The sequence below is a fragment of the Poeciliopsis prolifica genome, unplaced genomic scaffold (genome assembly GCF_027474105.1).
Source record: "Poeciliopsis prolifica strain line A6 unplaced genomic scaffold, Auburn_PproV2 SCAFFOLD042, whole genome shotgun sequence".
NCBI lineage: Eukaryota > Metazoa > Chordata > Actinopteri > Cyprinodontiformes > Poeciliidae > Poeciliopsis > Poeciliopsis prolifica.
In genome coordinates this window covers 3121975-3139604 of record NW_026562417.1, presented here as the reverse complement: position 1 = coordinate 3139604, position 17630 = coordinate 3121975, and the positions used below count along the sequence as shown (strand labels likewise).

The following is a 17630-nucleotide window of genomic DNA, read 5'->3' as shown; positions in this document are numbered from 1 at the left end:
GTTGCGAAGGAGGATGACCTATCACCAAAGATTAATTTTGGTACTGTAATTCCTTCAAGCTTTAAATTTACATGTGGACTAGAAAAACAAGAAGAGCCCATTTTGCATCCAGAAGATTTCAGATCTATGGTGACCTCCCAACATTACCAGGTAGGTTTGGAAGAGGATGCGGCTCATGTGAGATGTGTGACTGGCAAAAACAGAAAGAGAGCAAAGGGCAGTGGTGCTGAAGAGGAGCCCCCCACCAAGAAGTGTAGGGACAGTGCTTCTGAAGAGGAGCCCTCTGCCAAAAGGACCAGTGAGAATCAAGCTGAAGATGACCTCCCCTCGAAGAGGACAAGGGACAGTGGTGATGAAGAGGAACTCCCTGCCAAGAAGCCTAGGGACAGCTTTGCTGAAGAGGAGTTCCCTGCCAAGAGGACCATGGACAATGGTGATGGTGAAAAGGAGCCCTCTGCTAAAAGAACCAGGGAGAATCAAGCTGAAGATGACCTCCCCTCCAAGAAGACCAGGGACAGTGGTGATGTTGAAGCAGAGATCTCTGCCAAGAGATCCAGGGACAGCAATGACGAAGATGAGCCCCCTGCCAAGAAACCCAGTTGGGAGGAGGGCCTTCAAGGGATTGGCAAATATGACAAAGAATTGGAGAACAAGCCCATTCAGTCAGCCCCTGTGTTCATTGCCTACCAAAAGACAGACCACGAAGGTCCCGTTCTGTCATCCGGTGTACTCAGTCCCTCAGGAGGGATGGTGCATGGTGATTCTTGTTGGTCATACCCTGTCTTGAGTCAGTCATCATTGGCATACTTGAAGGTTCCCATTTTGTCACCACCCTTTGGTTCTTCACCAACAACATCATGGGAGGATACCATTATGTTTTCCCCTGTCCTTAGTCCTCCTCTCTCACCATCTACATACACCAGAGATCCACTTTGGTCATCCTCTGAGGGGAGTATCTCAGGGGGTACTGAATTCTGGATGGGGTCTGACGAGGACATAGAAGAGGATCCAACACCTTCAACGACTGACGGAATTACAGGAAGAGAGCGTTCCAGACCGTTGTGGTTTAGACCTCACTACTACTTGTCTAGTGACTCTGATTAGATCGGGATCTTGAAGTCACCTGAGGACATCATCACTTCTCTATTGTTATCCATCCATTCATTTTCCGGTCACCCTTCTCTCTAACGGGGTCGGGAGGTGCTGGTGCCTATCTCCAGCTGCGTTCCAGGCGAGAGGCGGGGAACACCCTGGAGAGGTCGCCAGTCTGTCACAGGGCAACACAGAGACAAACAAGACAAACCATACACACACTCACACCTAAGGAGAATTTGGAAAGACCAATTAACCTGACAGCCGGAGAACTCGGAGAGAACCCACGCATGCACAGGAAGAACATGCAAACTCCGTGCAGAAAGACCCCGGGTCGGGAATCGAACCCAGGACCTTCTTGCTGCAAGGCAACAGTGCTACCAACTGCGCCACTGTGCAGCCCCTCTATTGTTCTATTAAAGCCAATGGCTTTCTACCAGCGCAGAGAAAGCCTCAGGTAGCGTCTTGCACTTGGACTTTCCTTTTATCCTGCTGTTAGATTTTTAATTTCAGATGTTAAGAATTCTGGCAGGAGTGGGGTGCCTTAGGTAACGTATTACACCGGGGCTTTTCTTTATCCCGCTGCTGGATTTTGTAATTTAGATGGTAAGGATTTTTGCTGTATAGGCAATTCAGATTTTTTTGTTGTTTAATCAAAGAATGACTAAGTGCTGGAGGAGACAAATTAAAATTTCTGAAGAATGAGACCACATTTCTAAACAAAAAACACTAAAAGGAGCCAGACATCGCTGGTGCGTAAATGATAAATGCTGAAAGTATCGAGACAACGCTTCAGGATTAAAACTACATCTAAAACAATCTTGTTGAGTAAAAATTAAACATCAAAAGAATTGCGACAACACTGCTGCAAATTAAACTATTTAAAACTGGATCAACGTTTCTGTCACCTAATTTTTAAGACATGAAAAAATGGATGGGGACACCATATAACTGGTTGTGCTGTGGTATTAGTGGATCGAAACATCGGTTTTAAAGTTTTAACATACCGGGCAAAAGTAAGTATCAGTCCTAGACAGAGCAGCTCGCAGGGAGACTGCTTCTTCCACGATTCTCTTTGTGGTTCTGTCTCTGTTTTGAGGACTTTGAGATCTATCTGTCACTTGAGCTTTCTGTTTCGCTTGGTGCGTTCTAATATTGTAAATTGTTCTCACCTGTTCTTCCACTAATCCAGTCTCTCAGTTTTAATCGTTCAAGTTTCAGCCATTCATCGCTGGATTCTTTCGTCACTGTCCATGTGGTTCCTGTCCTCCTGCTTCCCTTCTTGTTTTTTATACTGCTGGTAAGTTTTTACTTTCTACATACACATGACTCTTGCTTGCCTCCTGCTGGCTTTGGGGACATCAGCTTTACTAAATGAAAATAGAAATAGGAATTTACAATTCATAATTTAGAAAGCATTCCTCCATATAGAGGAATATTACTTACTTATATTAAGTAAGGAACTTTTGCCTGATTATATTTTGTATTGAGACCAAATTACAGCAATGGACCAATAAGAAAGGAGAAGACAGAGGAGAGCATAGACAGAATTTATGATTGAGCGATTTAATTAAGAGCTTTTATTCAGAGAACACGATTGGAGGTTATCTCTGATGGTTCTGATCTTCCCAGGTTGGATCTCTTCAGTCTGTAAACCTCCATCTTCAGCGCCACCAATCAAGTGGAGGAAGATAAGAGAACCCACTTGAAAAAAAAAGTAAGAGCATTTAGTTTTACACAACAAAACATTGTCAACAGGCAGGAGTTGATTTCTTTCTTTCTGCTTTACTTTCTCCTCACTGACCCTTTTGTTTTGTCTGATTTGTACCATTGAGTCTTTTCATAACAACCGGGGCCTGATGACGGAAGGAGGATCAGGAATAGAACTTGGACCTGCTGCACCTGCTGATGTAAAAGTTATATTCAGTTTTATAAGTGTTATCTGTTGTTTAGAATTATTTAGAAATTTGCATGATTCAAAAAAGACAACAGCGCTGGACCAATCAGGGGACAGAAGACACAGAGGACAGTAGAGACAAAGAAAATCCTGCTGGAAATCCAGAGAAGTTGTTTCCTGGTGGAACAGGAGGACAGGACACAGAATAAAGAGACAGATTGTGTGAAGTAGGTCCTTTGATAAAAAATCAATCATTGCCATAGAAGATTATGTTGAAAATTCACCTGTTTAAGGGTCAGACATTGAATTTTAAGGAATTTTAGAAAAAGTAAATGAACTGAAGTTATATAACACTATTCCAATCAATACTTCAAAATGATTTACACTAGAGTCACATTCACCTGTTTACGCTCACAAACGCTCACACATTTGTACACTGATGGGTAGGCAGTTTGGTAAGTTAAGTGCCTTGCCTTGGGGCACATTAACATGTGGCAGGAGGAAGCTGGAATCAAACTTACAACCTTTTGATCCCAACACAACTACACTACCCACAGAACCCTCAAAGAAAACCCGGAGCTGATTTCTGATCCCAGATTTAGACTTTGAAGATCAATAATGTCTCTGATCATCCCAGGTTGGATCTCCTGAGCCAGTAATCCTCCACCTTCAACACTAGCAGTCATGTGAAGGAAGATAAGAGAACCTAGTTGACAAAAAAAGTAAGAACATTTTTATCATTCAACATAACTAAACATTTCAGATATAGCTGCAGAGAGTTGAGCTGTAGAAACTGTTTCTTTCTGTCTATGAATATTTTACTTTTTAAAGATTGTTGTCTTTTCTCTTTATTTCATTTTGTCAACTCGCATCACATGACTTGAGTTGGCCAGCAATTAAAGCAGAAGACCGGCTAATTTACCGGATGTAACAGATTGTGGAAATGGTGAGGAGATGACGATGACTTCATCAGAAAGTTTCCTTCAGGCATCTGTTATTTAGACAGAAATGAAAGAATGTGTGTCTGTTTTGTGTGATGATTCTCCAGCAATACTGAGATAAGACAACAGGATTGGACTGAGGAGACACAGAAAATTCCGGTGCAAATCCCGAGATCCCAGGTTGTGTCTCCTCAGCCTGTAAATATTCAGATTTACAAATTATGAGACAGTTTTAGCTCCAAATGGAACTGTCCGTTGCCTCTTGTCTGTCGGCTGTTTGCGTAAACGAAACCAAATGGATAAATCCACACTGTGCTGTAATGCTCACCGCTTTCAATAGGGGGTGCCAGAAGCGCAGCTTTTGCAGCTAGACTGCAAGACATGTGGCTGAGACTTTCTGAAATCTATGCCTCATTTTTCGCTAAAAATACTTCCCGGATACCTTCATTTCCGCCGAACAACACAGCAAGGACTTAGACGCTAAAACCACAGCGTAGAATTTAGCCTCAGCTCTGTTCAAAGGTGAGTGACGATAATTTACATTAGCTAACCGAAGCTAGCTGCTTGGGAGCTACAGGCGACGTAAGCAGGTGCTGTTGTTCAAAGCCGCTAGCTAGCTGTCTTCTAGCTAGCTAGCTTGCTCCTGACCTTCATTGCAGCCGTTGTGGCTAATAATAAACAGTATTCAGGCGCTCTGGTCGCTGCACTAATAACACGGAGACAGCTTTCAGAAGACTTTGGTTGGAGCTAGCTGTAGTTGTCCTGCTATCCAATAACAACCATGTTGTTACCGTCGTGTTGGCACAAGTTGGTGCTAATTTAGTATCTCCAGACAGGAGGCCGTGCTCACCAAAACAGCTTTTAAAAGTATAAACTGCAGACCTATATCACACGCTGAGTCCCGCTGAACACATTTAGGTTTAGTTAAACATTTGAAGTGTGGTCAGAGATTCAGTAGTTAGTCGATTGTTATAAATGGCCTCTGATTAACTAAGTTGGGTTGACAGTTGAAAAACAAAGCTCAGCAGTGGTGTTGACATGATATCAGCGGAGTGGAGGAGAATGTCTTTAGGCCAGAGCATCAGACTGAGTCAGTGTGACCTTAAATGGCTCACTGGGATAGATTTTTATATGAAAATATTATACAAAAAACTAATCTGATTCAATCCCCTGAATCACACTGTGCAAGATGAGAGCGTTGACTTGCTCGGTGGCTCATTAATATTGGCTACTGATGGGCTTGTTTACGATGATTCAGACATAGTTAAGTCTGAACTCTCCAAAGGGAACTTTGAGTCGATTAGATCTTAAATCTAAGCAGTTGTTGTCCGTGTTTCAACACAAGGTGAGTGACAGAATCAAACCCTAAAATTATTTCACTTTCATTTTTATTCAACAGCCAGCCTCCAGTCTTCAAACGGAACAACCTATCTTGATACGGGAACAGTTGCAGCAACAGGATTAAAACTTGTACTAAACTGCAAATGGTTAAAAAGCTAGTGCTAGCTTATCCTGTCATATTTATTTACTGACATCTTTGGCCTTTTACTGTTTGTTTGTTGTTGGGGGATTTTTTTTTTTTTGCCTCCTTGGCAAAATACTTTGGAATAATGCTTTTGTCTTTTAGTCCAAAGAGGGTTGATCGGCTCTTCTCCGGGTCTACTTGTAATGTGGCTTTTGTTTGAGCCGTAATTGTTCCAATGAGCCTCTGCAGGAAGATGAAAATACATATTTGTATTGATCTTTGACACAAATGAGAATCTTTGACACAAATCAGAATCTTTGACAACCCTGGTTTGTAACACTTCACAGACTGACAATATTACTGGCTTTGATTCTGTTCTCATCTTACTAAATTTCTTTAGCTACAGGCAGGATGTGTTGCGTTTTGAGATATGTTGTTGTACTTCATGTTGTCAGACATTCTTTTTCAGTAATTTCTTGACTCTGCAGGTCTGGGAGTCAGTGCGCCTGGATGTTGCTGGTAAAACGACTCAGTTGCAGAAAAATGGACAGTTAGTTTATAATTGAACAAGTGGTCCATTTATTTTCTCAATTCATGAAATCATTATTTGAAAACTGTTTACTAAAATTGAAGTCTGGCAGAAAAATCAAAACAGGTCTTTATAGGGGCAAATACTTGTTTTCAATACTGTATAAATACAACATGTTCTAAATAGGTTAAGGTCATGAATTTACATAATTAAAGAAACTTGATAAATAGTTGTAAAATGCTGGTTAGCATGTTAAATGTTAAAAAGCAAAGATTATCTGGCTTTTGTTGCATGTGTTCAAGTGCAAATATGTCTATTATAATATTTCACTCAGGATGTGCAGTGTTGACAGGCAACAGTTGTTTTCATTTTCATTAATATTATAGCATTTTGATATCCTGGTTTTTAGAGATCAACAAAAATATAACAAGGTGGAATTCTTAAACAGTCAGGCTAGTTTCTCGGGTGGCTAGCCTGCAGCCACTACTATACGCATGGAAGTTTCTGCAGTTTTGAAATATTATCCGTTGTGTGTTTCAAGCCATGTGTTGTCGCCTTTTTTAGCCAGCTAACTGGCAGTGCTATGCTAAACGTTTAGTCTATTTCAAGCAGTTCAAGTAATCCCGTCTCAGCAGGATTATTGATCTGCTTCAGTGAGTTATTAAATAGACACGAAACACACTTTACGTCAGCTAGGCCTGACATTAAAAGCTTTGAGTTGTTGTTTTACTGATAAAGACAAATTGCACAACTAACTCCTTTTAAACTGAGCTGGAACCATGCAGTGGAAGTTCTCAATATTCTTTAAACCCACCTGGAAAATTAGCAGCAATTTGATGGATTTCCTGCTGAAAATGTATGTTTCTGTTGTCGTCATGTTCAGGACCACCCAGGGCCGGACATGACTGGAGCTGGAAGTGGTGAGATGTTTGGCTCTTATTTAAAAAAAAGAAAAATCAATCTATAAGTCCTTGAAGTGGATTGTTGTTATTTTTTCAAATATTTATGTAATGTGCTTTTATGTCAATTGAATAATTATATATAAATGTGTTTTTTGTGTATGTGTATTTATTTTTTTTGTGCTGAGTGATGCTTTGTTTAGCGATCTGTTGTGCTGTGTGTTCAGGGGGCCAGTCCCCGTCGGAAGGGGCTGACGGCGAGGAGCCAGAGAAGTGTCCAGTCTGCCTGGGCACGCTGGCCGGAGGAGAGCTCGCCATGCCGGACAGCTGCTGCCATGTTTTCTGCCTCAGATGCCTCCTCACATGGGCACAGGTGACGTGTGTGTAAACTAAAACACATTTTGTAATTTTTCTGTTTGAATCAGTTAGAAAAAATTCAAGTGTCTTTGCTCTACCATGGCAGATGTCTTCCTCGTGCCCGGTGGACAGAAGACCATTCACTAATGTTTACAAATGGGACGGCCACCTCGGCCTCGTGCAGGTCAGTAACCTTTTAACTGGTAACTTCATAAAACTGTAGTGAAACTGAGAGCTAGTTTCTGTTTGACCTGAGCAGATCAAGTGTCTGTGATTCAGAAAATATTTGTGGAACAAAAAGCCAGATGCTTTTAATACGATGTTGACCTTCTTTGTATCTGAACAGAATGTGTTGCTTTTTGATTTCTTCATGACTCTCTGAACAGCCCAATTGCAATCTTTTCATGCTCCCAAAAATTCTGATTTATGCCACTTCCACATGTGAAACTAAATCGAATATGTATTTGATAGTTTTCAAGGCACATGCATTATTATCCTGCCAAGCCTTTAATGTAGTAGTTTTAAATTTGTAGGTCTTTCTGTCCCAAGTTTAGTCCAACAGGTGAAATGTTCATTTTGGTTCAAATCAGCTGACTTGGCTATTAAAGGATATACCATTTTTATGTGTTAATGAACACCATATGTTTTGGGCCATTATCCATCTGTATTCCTTCCTTTGAATAAATATAAACATGATTTGAAAATGTTTTGTTTTTACTCTGCTTATCTTTGATATAAAAAGAAAAAATAATAACTCATTGTTAAGGGAGCAAATATGTTTTTTGATGCATGGAAATGTTTTTTTTCTTAGATTCCTATAAGGAGGCAAACAACTCAAATAGAATCTGACATTTGCTGCTGTCAAAAACCTGAACAGAAAGTCTGTCACAAGTGAGTTCTCCTGACACATTCTGGTATTTGACTAAAGAATGATCAGTTTCTCTTTAAACCTAAATGGTATTTATATTTTGTTCATACAGAAACAAGCCTGTTAGGAGATTACGGCAGCAGAAAATGGAGAGGAAATCTGACATCAAAACAAGAGGGCTCGTGCGGAAGTGTATGTTGTTTATGTTTTTGTTTTTTCAGAAATGTGCCCTTGACCGTCCTTACAACAACTGATTTATCAATATCTCATTTTAGGTAACAACGAGGAGCCATCTTCTCTAAACAGAAAAAAGGTGCACTTCTTCATCCATTTCAACTGGAAACAGATTTCTGCTGTAGTGGTTTGAAACTTAAAATGACTAATTTCAATCTAAATAATTTGAACTTTTGATTATCATTAATGGGTGAAATGCTTACTCCAGCAGAGTTGAATAACTGGGAAGGTTAGAAATTCTCCAACTGACGCACAAAACTATCTGACGAACCGTAATATTATTTTCGATCACACTATGGTTTTGAGGCACAAACAAAGGAGGAGTTTTGTGGGTAGCAAGAGCTTAGTGTGAGTTACAGCAAACTGAATCACACTGTTACTTGTCAATAATAAGAGACACAGATGGTTTGAGATTAAGACTCACACAGAGTCTACACACGGATCTTACCCTGAAAATACTTCAAATTATTAAACTACTAACAAGTAACTGCTTCACGAATATGTCACACAGAAATATTACTTAAAAACAGTTTTAGGTCTGCTTGTTATTTTGAACACAATTGTGTCTGAGTCTCAACCTTGTCAGTGACCTACCCCAGCAATCACAGTCCTGGATCATCCAATCAATATTAGCGACTGGCGTTGTGTGGAACATCTGTTGTTGCTTTCAGGGGTTATCCCACTGCTGGGTAAAACAAAATCCAATTTCCAGTTGGTCTTCCGGAACTTCCTTTACTCTTGTTCCAGTTTTAGCGTGTTTGTTTGATGTTGTCGGTGTTCCACATGTCTTATCCAGGTGAGGGGAACAGAGTGCTGCATGTGGTCTCCGCCCCCTTGCGACTCTATAACGACACCAACACAGGACGTGTAAGTCTCACCGCTGGCTGCCAGTTTGTAGCTTTAGCATTGTATACGTATTAGCGTTTTTTTTTGTTTTTCTTGTTCTGCAGCGCAGATCCTGTGTGGCTAGCACAGCACCTAGCATACGACACTGGAAGCACACAGTGCAAGATCGAGGCACAACGATGCCCTTGGCTCTCCTCTGCTGCTCCCATTCCTGCTGACGGGCCCCCAAGGTAATGAAACTCCAGGCTACCCCTGCTGTGAGGAAGGTTGACCTATAGTAATTCAGTTGTTCCTTAAACACCCACTGGTTCCTTAACTGCATTTGAACGCTTCAGTGAAAGTTGTATTTTTGTAGCTTAATAAATAAAACCAGCTGATGGTATTATGATGTTTGACATCTGTTTGACAAAGCACATCTCTCTAAAAACACTAACAGTAGTCCAGAGTTTCCGCACGGTAGTAAAAGGTAAAAAATTAAATGAGCTAAAAAAAAAAAGGCCAGTATAAGGCAGTAAAATTTTTATCACCCTTTAAAAATATTTTTAATTTTCCATTGATTCTCACTTATTGTTTTAAGTTTGTTTTACCAAAATTTGCATTAAAAAATTATAACTACCATACCGGCACAGATGGACTCCAAGCTGCTGTACGCATGCGTTGTGTTGGAACTGCCTAATGTGTTGAGACCAGCTAGTCATTTTGCGCTTCACCATGGGAAAATGTACGTTTTCACAACTTTGGCTTGGTAATCCGAGATTGTGAGCGAAAGGCATTTTGTAAAGTATGTAGGAAACGTACTTTCTGATGGCCTGTAGGTCAGCCCATCAGTCAAACCTCTCACTGCAGAGCAAAAGAGGAAAGTGTCAGAATTTTAGACCTTTGCTGGAGTAGAAAAGATCAAAGGATGAGATTGACTTTACGTAAATATCGACTTATCACAATCTCCCAAAATGGAGGAAATTGGCGCAGAATTGGGTCTATTTTGTGTTGGTAGTAAAAATATTGTAGAGGTAGTAAAAAGTAGTAAATTCAACTCTACAATTCCTGTATAAACCATGTAGTCTTGGAAAACGTAACCATTATGAAATATGTTTCTTAATTCAGTGACATGAATTGTGAATCTTTGTATCATTTCATATTTTCAAATCTATGGATATGTATCGAAACAGTGGAGAAAATTGTGAAAAAATAAAGCAGTACCCCACAGTCTGTTTTCAGATAACTTAATTGGAATGTATTATGATTAATCAAAATTTTTATCATATGATTGGATATTTTTCACAGTATGATGAATGCCCATTTTTAGGACTTACAGTTTTGTTGCATTGTGCAGGCGGCGTTTTCCAGGTTGGAACTCCTCATCTCCATTTGGTCTCATCTCATCTCCCTTCACCCCCAGTGCATTGTTTAACTCTAGTAATTTTGGTGAGTAACATGTGATGCTTTGGAGATAATTAAGAGCTATTTACAGTTAATTAATTATTAATTTGTTAATTACAGTTATTTACAGAAATCACAGAAATACTGATTCTTTTTTTTTTTTTTTCAAACTATCCCTAAGACATTTTTAAAGTCTTAGTTGTTGCTACTATTCCAGTTAGACTATTTCAAAGAGGGGCATGCAATCCTGCTCCTTGTGTGCAAAATGTAGTGTGCCACAGATGTAATATTCTACTAATTCCAAAAAATTGCCCATTATTTATTGTGTATGTTATGTACTGACCAATAAGGATCAACTGTTTTGTTCTGTCCTATAGGATTTCAGGGTGTTGTCTGCGCTGTCACGTGTCCTAAAGGAGGAGAGAAGCGGGGCAGCAGATCATCAACATCTAAAGCACCCACCAAAGAGCCAGAATCTCTCCCCTCCAGAAGATCCAGACGCAACACTAAAAGTCAGGAAGAGACTCCGTCAGACTCCAAATCCCCAGCACAAGCCAGTTTGTCAGACTCAGATTCATCTGCTGGCCAGTCCTCCAAGCTGACCAAACCTTCTCCAGCGCCAACAAAGAGGAAAGGGAAACGGGTGACGAACAGAAAGGCCAGTGGCAAACGGAAAGCCACAAGAAAAAACAGCAGTAGTACAGCCGTAAGTGAGGAAGAGGACGTTGGAGATGAAAACATTGAGAAGGAAGAACAAGAGAATACAACTATAGATATGAACAACTCTGACCAGCTGCAGACTGCTGAAAAAAGCATTGAAGAAGAGTCAAATGGCTGCAACTCTGCTGATGAGCAAGTAGACATAAGCTCTGCGAATGGTGTTCAGCAAAACAAAGAGGTGATGCAAGAAGAATCTTGTGAAAAACAACAAGAAGCGACAGCTGGTGAAGAAAAAAACGACTTATCCTGTTTTTCGGACTCAACTCAGAACAGTCCTGTTTCGACCTATGAGGAAAGCCACAGCCAAAAAGATGAGCCTGTCAGCCCCGTTTCCAGTGCAGACGGAGAGTTTGATGAAAGGACTTTGCAATCTCCCTCTGACTCTCAAATGACCCCGGTGGAAGACCAGGTGTCTCTTCAGAGTGACGAGAACACAGACCTGGATGATAAGATGGAAGTGTGTGAATCATTAGAGGCATCCATACCAGAAGAATCTTCTAATGAAGTAAAGGAGGAAATGTGCAGGGATTTGAAAGAGTCTGATTGCACTGCTGACAGAGAATCTGACATAAACATAGCCGATGAAGATGCAATCACATCTGAGGACAGTGTTGGAATGCCTGAATCACAGGAGTATTCAGAAGTCCAGACTTCTGTAGAACAGACAAAGGAAGATCCTACACCCAATGAAGACATTGTGGCCAAAGAGGAAATATCTACCATCCCAGAGGAGGGCATCATAAAGAAGGACTCTGGCACCTTTGAGGAGGCCATAACCAAGGAAAACTCTACGGTCATAGAGAAAACCATAGAGGAGAAAGACTCTATAACTCAAGAGGGGGCTTTAACTAAGGAGGACTTTGTGGCCCAAGTGGAGGGCACAACCAAGGAGAAATCTCCGTTCAAAGAGGAAGCCATAACAAAAGAGAATGATTCACCAAAGAATGATGTCAAGTCCAACAGTGACTCCACACAGAGTTACGATTGCACACATAAGGATGACACAAACGTTGTCCCTATGGATTGCAGCTCACCCACAAGTGAGCCTGGGAGCAGTTCCCTTCAGGAACTTGTCAGTGACAAGGATTACGATGCTGACATAGTAACTCCTGCTACTGCTCCCGAAACCCAAGTGAACAAAAATACCAGTTCCAAGGCACAAAGGGAGAGAGAAAGGAGCCAAGAGAGGAAGAATGGCAAGCAGCGGCGCTCTCGCTTCCACTCGCCATCCTCCAAATGGTCACCTCGGAGAGAGTCAAGGAGGGAATCATCAAGACGCTCACGTTCAAGAGAACGTGATGACATGTCCTCGAGTCGATCGTCCCGTGCTCGCAGCAGAGACAGAGACAGGGAACGGGATGGAGAGCGAGACTATTTCAGGAGGGATCGCAGCCGTGAAAGGAGGCGAAGACGATCCAGGAGTCGTTCTCGATCAAGGTCTAGGTCTTGGTCCAGATCTCGGTCAAGATCTCGATCAAGAACAAGGTCTTACAGGCGAGGGACTAGCCCTGAACGGGCAACATCTAGAGAGCAGTCTCCCCAGAGGAAGGAGCGTAGAGGAGGTTGGAAGTCTGGCCATAGTGGTAGCTCTGGATATGAGGGTCGAAGATATCAAGGAGGATCTGGCCGCTTTGAAAATGGTGTGTCTTTAGAAAGCTCTCATGACAGACAGACTTGGTCAGAGAATCCTGACTGGGTCACTGAAAAGACTCGGGGCGAGGCTGAAGACAAGAGCCGCAACTCAGGGTTCAGCAGTGGTTCAAAGTGGGAAGATCAGCGAAGGGGCGGCGGAAACGAGGGAGAATCACGTGGTCGTGGAGGTTTTGATCGTAGTCGAGGCACAGGACGTGGCAACCGCAGCTTCTACAGCCAACAGGATGAAACACCCGACACGCGCTGGCAGCCCAGAAACAATTTCTCAGGTACAGGCAACAATTCAGGGAATGACTCCTACAGCCGCTTCAATGAAAACCGGGGTGGCAGTCGAAAGAAGGAGCCGGAGCCAGGAGATTCCATGATCGACAGGTCGGGATGGTCCTCAGCATCCAGCTGGGCTGTGAGGAGGACGCTGCCTGCAGATGTGCAGGATTATTACTCCAAGAGGGAGAGAGGAGGAGCCGGCACATGGAACCGACAAGAGGAGGAGCAGCAGGCACCAGCACCATCAGGTTATTTATATACTTTTTGCTCTATTCTTAGAAAAGCATTCTTCTACACTGTGTGCACAATTATTTGGTTTATTTTTTATAAATGACCCCCTACATTGCTGTCAGTTACTCCAACATTTTAATAAACCCTGAAGATGAATGTTTAAGAAAGTAAAGTTAAGGTTTACTTTCTGGCTTTCTCAGGAAAATATTTAGATATGTACAGTTATTGGGCAGCTAAATGAAAAACACAATTTCCCATGTAACTTTTTTTCCTCCAACAAATTTCTTGCAACCCAGTCGACAATTATCAACAAATCATTTAATTAACTCAGCAATTTATAAGGTTCTGCATCTCTGAGACGTTTAGTCATTTTTGACTCTTCAAGTGTCAGCTAAATCTATCTTTTTGTTCATTTTGGCTAAAGGAAATTTAGTTGCCTGGTAATTATGCACACCTTGATATTAACTGTTGACCTCCTTAGGCCACACCCTCCATCATTACAAAGATACACACCACCTGCTACACATAAAGCATTCAAGTCTATCCAGCTTGGATTTGGAAAATATGCCCAAAAAATATTCACTTTCCTAATAATTGCACACACTGCATATTATATGATATATTTGAAACTTTAGTTACATAAATTCCGAGCTGAGACAATGTTCTACCATGACAAGGAGTGAAGGTAGGAACCATAAAACAGGGATTTACTTTGGAGACTGCGAGCAGAAAATGGCTGCAGATACAGAGCGTAAAAATTTTTAACCAATCAGATTTGTTTCATAATTCATGAAATGAAACTTGTATAGATTTGTTGTACATTGAAATATTTCAAGCCTTCATTTTAGTGATATTTCAGTTTATTTCTAACAGACTTGAAATTTGAAATTTAGTATCAGACAATTTGAACATGCTGGTATACAGAACGCTGAACAAGCAGCTTTTTCACCTTTAGTGTCTTCCCCTCCCTGTTTATGTTGTCCATGATTGTCCAATCAGCAGTTAGTTTTTCCATAACTGTGGGTCCCTATCTGACCCACAGAGAAATCATTTTGATGCACAGCAAACCTTAGCAGGTGTTTTGAGTAAATTAGCTGATTAGCTTGTTCAACAACAAGTTTCTGTTGTTGAACGTTGGTTATCAAAATGAAAAGAAATAAAATCTTGAAATATTTCATTGTTTGTAATAAAATCTGTAGATGTAGATGTTGACTTTCTGACATTGGTGACAAAAATGTTGAACTTTTTCCACAATACTCAAATGTTTTCGGATGTCCTTTCCATGTTACCCTAGTCTTAAACTTCCAGCAGCAGCTCAGTGTTATGATTCCCAGTGCTGAGATTGGCAACTCGGGGAGGTGAAAAAATAAGTCAGCTTAGAGATTTTGATGCAAACAAGTATGTTTGAAGAATTAATTTCTTTTAATATTAATTGTAGCTGAATATAGAATTATATTGACTAACTTATGACAGAAAGCTAGTTGGGTTCCTCTGCAGTCTGGAAAAGCTTTTTTCTTTTTTCCTCAATTACTCTTTCATTTATTTATTTCCTTCTTTTCTTTATTTTTCTTTCTCATTCTTTCTTTCATTTGTTCTCTTTTCTCCTTTTCTTGTTTTCTTTGTCGTATTTATTCTTTGCTTTTTTCTTATTCTTTTCCTTCAAATTTCTTTTCTTTCTAATTTGTTTCCTTCCATTTGTTTTTTTTCTCGTTTATGTCCTTTCTATCTGCCTTCCTTTCTATCCTCCTTTCTTCCTTTTAATTTGTTCTTTTGCTTCCTCCCTTGTTCCAGTAAATAATTCATAGAAGGAATTCGTAGTGAACTCTGGTTTACCTGTTTTAAAACGGACATAAGGAAATGTCTGTTTTAGTTCTAAAACGGGACATTTGTTGGACAGCTAAATGAAAAACAAGGAACATGTAACTTTTTTTCCTCCAATAGTAGTTCTAGTAATGTATATAAAATGTGTGGAAACTGCTAAATATTTTGATTTGCTCATATTGAAATATGTTTTTCCGTTTTGTGCTTTTAGATCCACCAAAGAGCGACCCTAATCCTCCTAACCCCCAGGTTGTCCCTGGTAACGCACCAGTGGCCGTTTTGAGCGTCCTCCCTCCCCCACCTCCTCCTCAGCTCGGCGTCCTCCACCAACCATACCCACTGCAGCGCCCCCTTCCGGTCAGCCTGCAGCCTGCTGCTCCCTACCCCATACCCCCTCAGGTGCCCATACACCTCCACCCCGCAGTGCCGCTGCTCCAGGTGCCCACCGTCGCCGCCCAGGGCCTCCCTCCTCCCCCACCGCCTCCACCGCCCATGCAGGCTGCCGGCCAGACCGTAGCAGTCACAGCTCAGCCTGACGGGCACACAGCTCAGGTACGATAACCATGGAGATGGCAGCTAACTTAAAAATACAGTAGCAAGTTGTGTCTATCTGAATGATAAAAATTTTGTACGACTCCAGATGGTGAGCACAGTCGTCGGCTACAGCAAACCAGCCCTCCTCCCCACGCCGACCAAAGTGGGCGTGGCCACAGCGTCCCAGGTCCAGTCGGCTTCCAGCCAGGCACTGCCGTCCTCCACCACCCAGACCGGCCAGCACAGCAAGGCCCAGGCTGACAGCTCTAAAAAAGAGAAGGTACCCAACAAGGTACTCTGAGCCAGTACGGACGAGTTCAGTTTCCTGTTTGCTGACCGTGTCACTTCCTGCTTGTCCTGTAGAAACAACAGATTCAAGAGAAGGCTATAAACGAAGTGAAGACGGCGATCAAACCCTTTTATCAGAGGAAGGAAATCACAAAGGAGGAGTACAAGGAGATCGTCCGCAAAGCAGTAGAGAAGGTACACACACACACACACACACACACACACACGTTTGTATTTCTAACTTTTAGGAACTTAACTAGGAATGCTCAACTACTGAAACAATTACTGGGACATATTATGGGGACATGTTGAGGGTCAAACAGTCGGCTCCAAAATGGAATCTAACTTTATTCAAGCATATTTATACAGTGTTTATTCAAACAATTCAAGTTCAACTTCAGCTTTTTTATGGGGATTTTTGTGAGTGCCAGTTGTTCCAATGGCTTCCCTGTTCCCTAAAACACTGAAGAACATATATCAACATCAATGAATACACTGTAAACCCCCTGCAACCTCCAAATAACGGCCTAAATATAGAAATTTTTATTAGCTAGAATGGGATAATTGAAAGAAATCAGATTGGATTTCTTTATTTTTCTGCTCAGGTCTGCCATAGCAAGAGTGGTGAGGTGAACTCCAGCAAAGTGGCCAACCTGGTGAAGGCCTATGTGGACAAATACAAACATGCCCGCAAGAAATGAACCTGCAGGGAGCGCCAGTTTCCCCTCCCAGACCTGTTCTGCTGATCCGATCAAGTGCAATTTCCTCCTGCTGGAATCTGGCCTTCCAAGCCGAGTGACGGTGGAGAGCCAACATTTTCCTCCTTTTTGATATATCTATCTACCTTTTATTGAATGAAGATTTGTTTTCTATAGATTTTCATATTTTGTTAGAAAATAATGACCTGATCATAAATTGTAATTGCAAGAGCCCTTTATTTTGCTTAGATCATGGGACTTTGGGGGAGCTGCTGTAGAGTGCAGAGAGATTACTAAAGATGTGGAGGAGAGCATCCTAATTTCATAGCTTGAGTAAATATCATCGTTTCTTTAAAAAAGTTCTGTAATATTTCAACTGAAAGACAAATAAGAAAAACATTGCTTTTTTTCTTTAATAGTCTCTGTAGCCCAATGAAAGGCCTGCAATCTGAGGACTTATTGTAATCAGGGAACTGATTGGATCCAAAATCAGATGCCCAATCAGTAGCGAGTGTGTCTGGAGGTGAATGTGTAATATCAGTGTGTGTGTGTGTACATGAGCTGTGCAAATTGTCTGGAAAGTAGTGACATAAACTAGATGCTTCCTGCTGTGCTATGTTGATCAGAGGGTACATATTGTAATTGCAGCTCAGAGCCAGAAGGTGGGGGTAGTGCTTCTGGATTTGTGGAAACTCTTAATGCTCATAAGAAATATTCTGTTTTGTTTTGTAGGAAAACAATTTATTAAATTTTCTGAATGGAAACCAGATTGTTGGGCAGCGACAATAAAATGAGGGGATTCCATATAACATGTTTAATTAGATCCTCATCGTTTAAACTTAGATCTTTTCTCCTTGAAGGCTAAAGATATAAATAAAGTTGATTTCACTTTATTTCTCTGCCTTGTACA

The 17630-nt window shown here is 41.2% G+C and overlaps 1 protein-coding gene and 1 long non-coding RNA gene across 3 annotated transcripts; both read left to right on the top strand.

Moving 5' to 3' along the window:
• Nucleotides 1-2912: 2912 nt before the first annotated feature.
• On the top strand, nt 2913-3720 carry LOC129376038 (uncharacterized). Its single transcript, XR_008607704.1, has 3 exons — nt 2913-3002; nt 3078-3216; nt 3627-3720. It is a non-coding gene; the product is annotated as an uncharacterized LOC129376038 (long non-coding RNA).
• A 154-nt stretch (nt 3721-3874) lies between these two features.
• On the top strand, nt 3875-17613 carry scaf11 (SR-related CTD-associated factor 11). Of its 2 annotated transcripts, none has more exons than XM_055055435.1 (15): nt 3875-3935; nt 6808-6844; nt 7051-7196; nt 7287-7364; nt 7992-8071; nt 8161-8240; nt 8324-8361; nt 9079-9149; nt 9233-9358; nt 10462-10553; nt 10886-13396; nt 15412-15752; nt 15841-16014; nt 16098-16217; nt 16628-17613. In XM_055055435.1, exons 1-15 carry the CDS (start codon nt 3933-3935, stop codon nt 16721-16723), a joined length of 3993 nt encoding a protein of 1330 aa, XP_054911410.1. In that variant the 5' UTR covers nt 3875-3932; the 3' UTR covers nt 16724-17613. The 2 variants fall into 2 exon arrangements, with proteins under 2 accessions (XP_054911410.1, XP_054911412.1); XM_055055437.1 differs by lacking the exon at nt 3875-3935 and adding an exon at nt 4263-4452.
• Nucleotides 17614-17630: the final 17 nt, after the last annotated feature.

Excerpts from the sequence above, each read along its gene's own strand:
- scaf11 (XM_055055435.1), top strand. Across the intron at positions 7,365-7,991 it reads GCCACCTCGGCCTCGTGCAG|ATTCCTATAAGGAGGCAAAC; the intron begins GTCAGTAACCTT and ends TTTTTTTCTTAG. Across the intron at positions 10,554-10,885 it reads GTTTAACTCTAGTAATTTTG|GATTTCAGGGTGTTGTCTGC; the intron begins GTGAGTAACATG and ends TCTGTCCTATAG.